The sequence below is a fragment of the Myxocyprinus asiaticus genome, chromosome 10, assembly GCF_019703515.2.
Source record: "Myxocyprinus asiaticus isolate MX2 ecotype Aquarium Trade chromosome 10, UBuf_Myxa_2, whole genome shotgun sequence".
In the NCBI taxonomy this organism is placed as follows: Eukaryota; Metazoa; Chordata; class Actinopteri; order Cypriniformes; family Catostomidae; genus Myxocyprinus; species Myxocyprinus asiaticus.
This window is the reverse complement of record NC_059353.1, coordinates 35,510,144-35,520,218: the sequence shown is the minus strand read 5'-3', so window position 1 is coordinate 35,520,218 and position 10,075 is coordinate 35,510,144. Positions and strand designations below refer to the sequence as shown.

The 10,075-nt window shown below is 33.9% G+C and overlaps 1 protein-coding gene across 1 annotated transcript; it reads right to left on the bottom strand.

Annotated features, from left to right (window-relative positions):
- Positions 1-582: 582 nt before the first annotated feature.
- si:dkey-192g7.3 (uncharacterized) lies at positions 583-9,498 on the bottom strand. Its single transcript, XM_051709444.1, has 5 exons — positions 9,128-9,498; positions 8,596-8,642; positions 5,227-5,571; positions 2,996-3,153; positions 583-2,478 (listed from the first exon to the last, which is right to left on the bottom strand). Exons 2-5 carry the CDS (start codon positions 8,633-8,635, stop codon positions 2,437-2,439), a joined length of 585 nt encoding a protein of 194 aa, XP_051565404.1. The 5' UTR covers positions 8,636-8,642; positions 9,128-9,498; the 3' UTR covers positions 583-2,436.
- Positions 9,499-10,075: the final 577 nt, after the last annotated feature.

Sequence of the window (10,075 nt, the reverse complement as noted above, 5' to 3'; positions counted from 1 at the left end):
ATAGGGGAAAGAGTGAACTCTGTTTCAGAACTTTCAATCGAGAATCTGTTTTTTCCTTTGTCTGGTGAAAATGTTTGCCAATCTGTTATTGCGTGCTCAAGAAAAATAAACACAAAATGTTTTTATTGGGAAGTGTTTTCAAATAGCTTCTCCCAAAGTTTCATTCCACACTACTATTTTCAATTTATTTTTTATTTTATTTTTTACTTCTCAATGTTCACAGGCAGAGATTGTTAATAATTTATAATACACATACACACACATAAGTTCTCTATTGTTAAATATTAACTACTGTTTATCAACATGATTCAAAAGGTCAACACCCATGACATTTTATGGAATAACAGTAACCTGAATGGTATGTGTATTTAATGATGCCTCTACATGCCCTTGTTTTTTAAGAGAAAAGACTGAGATTAGAGTTAAGCATTACTAAAATAACACAGGGATCACAGCCTGCTTGCATTAATCTTACTGTCAACACCAGTTTTGTCAAAGGGAAAACAAGGTTGTAAAATCTTTTCGTTATCTTAATTTGAAAGACATCCTGAGGTTGGAAAAGTATCCTGTACTTTGGATTGCTTGAACACATCTTCAACCACCTGTCACCTACTTCTGCAAAAAAATGTTTAATGCAAAACACAAACAACTATAACATGAAAAAAGCTATTAGAACTCTAATAGACTTGTTCACGCTCTCATTTGACTGTAAATTTATTGGACTAATGTGAATGATTTAAAACCTCATCGCATTGGTTTTGTATGAAAATTCAGGAAGTTACAATTTATAGCACTGAGACTGAATTCTTGACCTCATTACAAGTACTACCAGGAAGTGTCCTTTGGCATTCAGCTTTGAACTCTTTTGAAAGTAAAAATATTTGTAATCTTTAACATCTCACAAACACTTTGCAAATTGTAAAACTGTAATCATAGTGAGTTATAAAACAGTGTTTTGAACAGTCATGTTTTACATCAATGGAAGATATCTCTAGATCACATAGTACTAGAAGTTCCAGCAGTTAAAATCAGTCTTAATCTGAATAAAGATTCTTTATTCAACCCAGGGTTGTCAGTTCATCGTAGTAGCAGTTTCATTTAAAAGCTGAAAGCATGTCAGAGTAAATGATGCAGAAATTGTGAAAGAAGAAACAAAAGTTCTGCTCTGGTGCCCGATTAAAACCAGCTGTGTTGTTTGCATAACTGGCTGGATGTGGAGATGTGGATGGGAGTACACCTTTAACAATACACAACACAAGTGAGAGTTCAAACATCTTCAGTTTAAAGGAAAATTTACTTGAATAGTATGTTATTTAAACCAAACTATGCTAAATGCCCTGGTTTATGTTGGATTTACCAAACTTCGGCACACAATATTGCAAAATATGATATTTGCACTGCCTCGACATCTGTTTAATTTACTACACATTCATCATATTTTGCGCTGCTTTGGTCAGCTTTCTTTATTTACTACTTGTACTTTTGTATACTTCTTATCACTTACAGTATATCTCTTTAATTTACAACTTTAGTTCCATACTTCTGTTTTCTTCTCTATTACTATTTAATGCAAAAACCCGGTGAAGTAGAGAAAATGATCTTGTTGTACCTATATTGAATTCATACAGAATGAGGGATTACCCATTAATGTCTTGTTTTAAAAAAAAAAAAACATTAGTAATGAACAAGCTCTACATGAGCTTCGGCACAGCATTGTGAGAAAGTGGAATGAAGGAGAGAAGTCATACATATAGAAAAATGTAAAAGATTTATTGCTTCTGCAGGCTTGAAGCAGTTAGCAATTCATTTAAAAGTAAATATATCCCATAGGGAGTACCATACATTTCTTCCATATAAATGAAATTCAGCACAACTAAGCAAAACAACCCACACAAGAGTAAATATAAAGAAGCCTTAATGATGTGTACATATTAAATGATTGCAATACAACATTTGAACAATAATATATAAAGACATTTGAAAAGCCTGTTTGAAGTTGAGACCACCGCTGTCTCAAAACAGTATGTTCACACTTAGAGAGGAATAGAGAAAATATAAACTGCACTTGTCACCATCCCTGCCTGTTAAACCTGTTCTTCAAAGAATTAATAAAGATTTACAGAAGACAGTTCCTAAAGGGAAAATCCTGCCGATTTATAAACTGCAATGCTAACAAGCTGCATTTTCACAGTGTGTTATTCCTCCCACCGCACCCAAATACCTTGAGTGGTAATCTCACCAAAGGCCACACATTTCAGAGTTATTTAAATAATTTCTCAAGAAACAAGAAGTATGATCAGCACGCACCACTCTGCAATGCCCAGACATTGTTAAAGGGTCACATTCCAGCCTCATATACACCATGTTGATGTCACAGTGAACAACCTTGCATTACAACATAGAACTTAGTCCATGATACTTTCAAGCAAGTTCTCTTCACACAATCATAGAATCCGATGGTGAATATGTGGTGGTGTGCTATAGCAAGAAGAAAAGAAAAATATCACAGTCAGGCTTTTTGGAAATGTGTCAGGAATATTAATAAGCAATACATGTGTCATGTTTTGTCACATAACCCTGTGCCCTAAAGCTGTGAAAGTAGATGACTGCACTGAGCAAATGCACAGTGATACAAACAATAGGGTAACTTTTACCATGAGGTCTATTTAAGGAATTTTGTCACTTTTGGAAGGGGAATTGGTATAAACTAACAATGTACAGTATATTTAATGCAAACATTAACATTAATGTGTTTCCATATGTGCACATTATTGTCAAATATACAGCTGTTACCATGGCCAGACTCAAAGCTGTAATTCAAGGTCTTAGATTACAGTTGCTCGTTTGGCTTTTTAGAATTTGTCATTTATAAAGATTTCAATTTTTTTTTTTTATGACTGAATTTTTGTTGTGAGGTTTATGAATCACAATAATCACAAGATTGTTTAAAAATGTTCAAACAATTAGACATTATATGTACAGAAGGTTGTTTTACCATGTTTTTCAGATGTCTCCTTCTGATCAGTAGGGTTAGAAGCAGGCCAACAGCTAGTATTAGCACTACTATCAGTATGGGAACACCAACAGAGAAAGCTGTGTCACGTTCTGCAGTTTGGTCATGTTCAAGGTTTTTTGTTTTTTTATAATCAGACACTGGCAAAAGAGAAGGAAAATGTATAAAAACACTGTCAATAATCAGCTATTACAATGTACAATACCACACTTTTTTTTAAAAGCCCAACCTCAAATGCATGTATATAAAAACAGGGAGAGTTTCAGCATTTGTTTCAAAGTCACTGCTCTGAGTCAGGCAATACCACCATTTCTATACTAATACTTTTTTCAACACAAGGTTTCGATTAGTGCCCGACCGATATATCGGTCAGCCGATATTATTGGCTGATATTAGCCTTTCACCGATATATTGGTATCGGCGTATATGTTTACCGATATGCGCCGATATGAAAACTTTTTTCAGAACATATAATGCAGAAAACAATGCTTTAGAATTGGTGTCATAGCGTAGTTTGTCCAGCAGAGCGTGCTCCGACTCCATTGTTTACAGAGCTGACTCTGAGCTGACGGTTGCTCTGCAGACAGGGCGGAGTTAATCGGTGTCGTCACGGTAAGTTGCTAACTAGTTTGTGAAATACATGCTGGAAAGCTAATAAACAATGACCCCAACATTTTCCCTTTTCAATATTACTAATATAACTTTAACCCTGACAACCATGTCACTCATGTTTATCTTTGCTACTGTTTGCTATGTTAGCCAGCTATAGTTTGTCAGTGCAGTAAGTAATGTAGCAGATTGAAAGGTAAACATCAGAGCATCTTTTTGCAGCTCAGCAGACAATGGTGCGATGGTGGATTGTGTCTGTTGAGTGTTGATTTCATGCTATATTATTACCTAGTTGGTGAAACACAATGCTGGAAAGTAAAATAAACAATGTCCGTCTTTTACTCTCCGTGACAACGAGCTTATAGCTAACTAGCTAATCACACAGCTACTTTCATTGTTGTCAGCTGAGTGGAAGCTAATGAGTAAACATGTATTCAACAAACTGTTTTGTTCAGGATTCACAGTTTGATACCCCCTTCAACCGAACAATTCCAGTCGTTGCATTTATAAAATGTAATATTTAAAAGTCTGGTTTTCCACCGTTGAAAGTTTCCCCTGAACTTGCATAGCAGAATACGGCGTAACACCACTGCCGCAGTTTATCTTGACTCGGCAGTATTAATATAGTCAGCATTTGACTGATACTAAACAGTACTGATGTTTATTTATCTATTTATTATATTTTTATGTATTCGTTATTTTAATGGTCAGCATTTGACTGATACTAAACAGTACTGATGTTTATTTAGCTATTTATTTTATTTGAATAAATAATTATTTTAATGGTCAGCAACTGACTGATACTAAACAGTAATACTGATGTTTATTTAGCTATTTATTTTATTTGAATTTATTTTTTATTTTAATGGTCAGCAACTGACTGATACTAAACAGTACTGATGTTTATTTAGCTATTTATTTTATTTCTATTTATTGTATTTTTATTTATTTATTTTCTCAGTGTTCATTTCTAGAATTTGTTGACAATGTATAATAATAATGTCAAATATTCTTTGATAAAAATATTTGTTTAAGAAAGCAGCCTTCTGAGTACCTTTGCATAGTCATATCTGTGCAAAATTTGTGAAAAATCCACACAGAAAAGGTCTGTTTTCATTCCAGCTCAAAAATGAACTATATCGGCCACCATATCAGTAATCGGTGAATTTTCCCTCTCTAAAATCGGTATCGGTCTCAAAAATCCCATATCGGTCGGGCTCTAGTTTTGATTTTTTTTCCACATTCTGGTGCTATTCAATAGATTCAATCTCTATCAGTATCCTATGGGAGCACTTCCCTAGGTTATCATGACTGTTCTGCTTTAGCCGCTGTTTTCCAATTCAGTGGCTCTCGTTTATGTCATCAAGTAAACTAATCACTGTCGACTACATTTAAGCAAATTAGCACTTTTTTAACAAGGATGCAAAGAGAAAAGGGAAGCAGTCTGAAATCGTACAAGAGCAAGTTGGATTAATCACAAATCCACTACTGATCTGCCAGTTAAATCTTGGTAGTACTGTGTGAAAAGACTAAACTGGATGGAAGGATGGATGGATGAATGGATGGATGGATTTAAAATCTAAATTAACATAAAGACAACTCACCTGTTAGATTAACTCTAGACAGCTGCTCCATTTTCGAGCTTCCTTTACCAACACTGACTAGAGCATAACATATGTACAGCCCTGCATCAGTGACAGACAAGTTGAGGAGCTGCAGGGTGCAGTTTCTCTTCTCCTTATTCTGGAATAGCTGAGCCCTGTCCCTGTAGGACTGGTCAATGTAGTCCTTGTCGCTTTCTTTTTGGGAATAAAGGCTCACTACTCTGTCATCATTCTGCCACACCAGTTTTGTATGCTCATCAGAACAGGGGCAAGGTAAATGTACATCCTGTCCAACAAAGCGTGTCTCTATAGAATCAACAGTTGCTTGTCCCAGTGCAAGACCATCTACAATTGTAAAATAAGGAATAGTTACATACATATATAAAACAATCCTCATCAGAACAAATATTCAACTTCATTTAGTCTGGCACAAAAATCAGTTTTAAAAAAGTAAAAGAAGATTATTATTAGAATGGCTATATATTACAAAGAATGAAACCTTTACCCTTGTTAACCCAATTTAATAAAAACGTATAATAATAGTAGTAATTATGTATAATAATGACACTTCTGAACAGCAGACTTCCTGTTGGTTAACAGAGCAATATGATTTCCTTTTGTCTTGCGCAACAACGATGACCTTAAGTTTATAGTACCATGTTCTTCTCGAAACAGAGAGGTATCCTAAACATTTGTCCTAACTTGTACTGGAGTATGAGTAACAGCAGATGCTTTTATTTAAAGATTCTTACAGTACAAATATTGCAGGAACAATTCCCTGTGGTCATATTTCATGGCTCGCTCTTTGTTCGTCACAAAAAGGAACCTTCTGAACACTAGTCCTAACCTTTAGCTGCCACCATGGATTAATTGAAAATTAATCAAGCCTATTACTAAGTCAAACTAAATATAAGGCATCTGCCTCTTACAGTTTTACAGATCTATTTAGGCCAGATTCACAGTGGTATATCAGAAACTTGTGTCAATGTTTAACCCTTGTGCAACCTTCTGGACATTTTGTATTTTTCATTTTTTTGATCATAAACAGTGGCATTATGTAAACAAACTGGCATTTTAAAGGGTTAAAATCCTGAAAATGATTGAATTTTTGGTCGTTATGATCAAGACTGATGTTGGTTAAAAAATCAGTGAAAGTGGAAAATAATATTAATATATAATATTTTTATGGCAGTTTTTTGAAGTGGACATTTTTGTCCTCTAAGGTTCTGTTTTTATTTAATTTTTTTTTATCTGACACTGCACAAAAAATAATAATGCATCAAAATCAATGTTATTGCTAATCATTGACATATCCCAGACTTTGATAATCCACAAAAAAAAAAAAAATAAATAAAATCCCCTTAGCATTTAGTATATGGAAAAGAATTCATTTTTTGTGGGGGTTTATTTATTTTATTTTATTTTTTTCATAAAAAACAACAGTGGCCTTATATAAACAAACTGGCATTTAAAGGGTTAAAATCCTGAAAATGAATGAATATTTGGTAGTTATGATCAGGACTGATGTTGGTTAAAAAAAAAAAAACTAACTGAAAGTGGAAAATAATATTCATATATAATATTATTATGGCAGTTTTTTGATGTGAACATTTTTGTCTTCGAAGGACCTCTGAGTAGCTTTTTTTATTGATGCACAAGGGTTAAGTTAAATATATATACATATATATATATATATATATATATATATATATATATATATATATATATATATATATATATATATATATGTATATATATATATATATATATGTATGTATATATATACACTGGCGGCCAAAAGTTTGGAATAATGTACAGATTTTGCTGTTTCAGAAGGAAATTGGTATTTTAATTCAACAAAGTGGCATTTAAATGATCACAAAGTATAGTCAGGACATTACTGATGTAAAAAACAGCACCATAACTATACCGAACAAAAATTTAAATGCAACATGCAACAATTTCAAAGATTTTACTGAGTTACAGTTCATTTAAGGAAATCAGTCAATTGAAATAAATTAATTAGGCCCTAATCTAATCTAATCAATGCGTATGGAAAATTTCTGGGATCTTTTATTTCAGCTCATGAAACATGGGTCCAACACTTTACATGCTGCGTTTATATTTTTGTTCAGTGTATTTGAAAAAAGTTATTTTTGATCAAATCTAGACAGGCCCCATTTCCAGCAGCCATCACTCCAACACCTTATCCTTGACTAATCATGCTAAATTGCTAATTTGGTACTAGAAAATCACTTACCATTATATCAAACACAGCTGAAAGCTATTTGGTTAGTTAAATGAAGCTTAACATTGTCTGTGTTTGTTTTTGAGTTGCCACAGTATGCAATAGACTGGCATGTCTTAAGGTCAATATTAGGTCAAAAATGGCAAAAAAAGAAACAGCTTTCTCTAGAAACTCATCAGTCAGTCATTGTTTTGAGGAATGAAGTCTATACAATGCTTGAAATTGCCAAAAAACTGAAGATTTCATACAAAGGTGTACACTAAAGTCTTCAAAGACAAAGGACAACTGGCTCTAACAAGGACAGAAAGAGATGTGGAAGGCCAGATGTACAACTAAACAAGATGATAAGTACATCAGAGTCTCTAGTTTGAGAAATAGACACCTCACATGTCCTCAGCTGACAGCTTCATTGAATTCTGCCCGCTCAACACCAGTTTCATTCAACAGTAAAGAGAAGACTCAGGCATGCAGGCCTTATGGGAAGAATTGCAAAGAAAAAGACACTTTTGAAACAGAAAATCAAAAAGGTTAGAGTGGGCAAAGAAACAGACATTGGACAGAAGACAATTGGAAAAGAGTGTTATTGATCTTAACCCCATTGAGATTTTGTGGGATCAGCTAGACTGTAAGGTGCAAGAGAAGTGCCCAACAAGACAGCCACATCTATGGCGAGTGCAACAGGAAGCGTGGGGTGAAATGTCACCCGAGAATCTGGACAAACTGACAGCTTGAATGTCAAGGATCTGCAAAGCTGTCATTGCTGCATGTGGAGGATTTTTTGATGAGAACTCTTTGAAGTAGTTTAGTAATTTTTCAAATTGTAATAGTAATTTTTCACGTTATTAATGTCCTGACTATACACTGTGATCAGTTGAATGCCATTTGGTGAATAAAAGTACCAATTTCTTTCCATAAGAGCAAAATCTGCATTATTCCAAACTTTTGGCTGCCAGTGTATGTATGTGTGTGTGTGTGTGTGTGTGTGTGTGTGTGTATACACACACACACACACACACACACACACACACAAATTTAAGGAATCCTTTTGCAATAGGTTTCCTTTTTGAAACAGTTGTTTCAAACTGGGTCAAAAAGTCAAAACGCAATCAACAAAGACTCACCTATGATCAGTAGAAGTGTTAGTAATGCCAAGGTCACCATGTTAGTCCTGGAGGAGAGAAAGCAACATTTAAAGTATGTGCTGCTGGAAACTGCCGAGTTCACAAGTTCTTAAACAAACAAGGCTAAAGGTGCGTAATTTTAATCTGAGAAAGACATAAACATCTGCTCTTTGTCCTTGGAAGAAAACGCGTTATCACTCGTTAACGCATTGGAGCAACTATTTCCCACAACTATTTTCTAAAATAGTCCTTTGTTCTTGCCTCTGGTAGGCTAAAGATAAAATTAGTTAAAGTTTGATATATTTTACTGGCGCACAAATTATAATTATAACGCACTAAGGGATCAATTATTTCAGTCTCGTAAATTGCGCTTATACGCGTAACTAAAACTTTATAGTGCATGCAATCATATAGAAAACATATAAAAACTAAAAGTAGATAAACGTAATAAACAGCAACGAATGGGTTCAAATCGGATCGCTATATACTGTGAAATTCTATATAAATTAAACGTACTCATTATCCTACTGACCTTAATGTTTTCGCTTTCCAGGAGAAACGCACGCAACTGATCTCTTGAAGTGAATGCGCTGAAATAAATGAGTCACGTGTGTCTGTTGCATCCGCTTTAACCGCTCAATAATAGACGCGCTTATATATTATTGAGCTGTGTGGGAACCTGCATTTCCCACACAGCGAAACTAAGTCCGAACGCATGAACTCTGTGACTGAGTTCATGCATTTTCAGTTGTTAAATACGACGTGACGACAGCTTTACAGCTAAATATATAAATGGGTTTGCTTTATTGCGCAGCGCTGTGTGGGGTGAAAGCCATCGATCAACAAAAAGCAACTAAAAATGCATAGTTGTATAATTCCATAAGATGGCACTAGAAGGCTATGAGTTCCCTTTTGGTGTCGTGAGGATTTTGGGGAGGATGGTGATGGTCTCTCTCTCTCTCTCTCTCTCTCTCTCTCTCTCTCTCTCTCTCTCTCTCTCTCTCTCTCTCTCGCTCCTTAAAATCGGGGCTATTAAACATTTTGAACTTTTCATTTGGTATTGGCTAGGATGAAAATAGTTATTTAACAAATTTTAACATGTAGCATACATTTATAAATTATGATTCAACATCATATTAACGCAACAGTGTTTCATGACACCGATTTGATAAAATAATTTTACAGTTTGAATACTAAACATATCGTCATATATATATATATATATATATATATATATATATATATATATATATATATATATATATATATATAGGCTATTTAACGACTTTTAAGTTATATTTAATATGTAAAAAAAAAATAATAATAATAATAATAATAAAAAAAATACAGAGCAACTGATGAAACACCAAATCTAAAAAGTATCAAACATTGATTTTGAAAAATATCAAATCATGGTATAATATTTGAAACACGAGACAAACTGCCACCTGAAATTTATAAAAAATCAAAAATCCTTCTA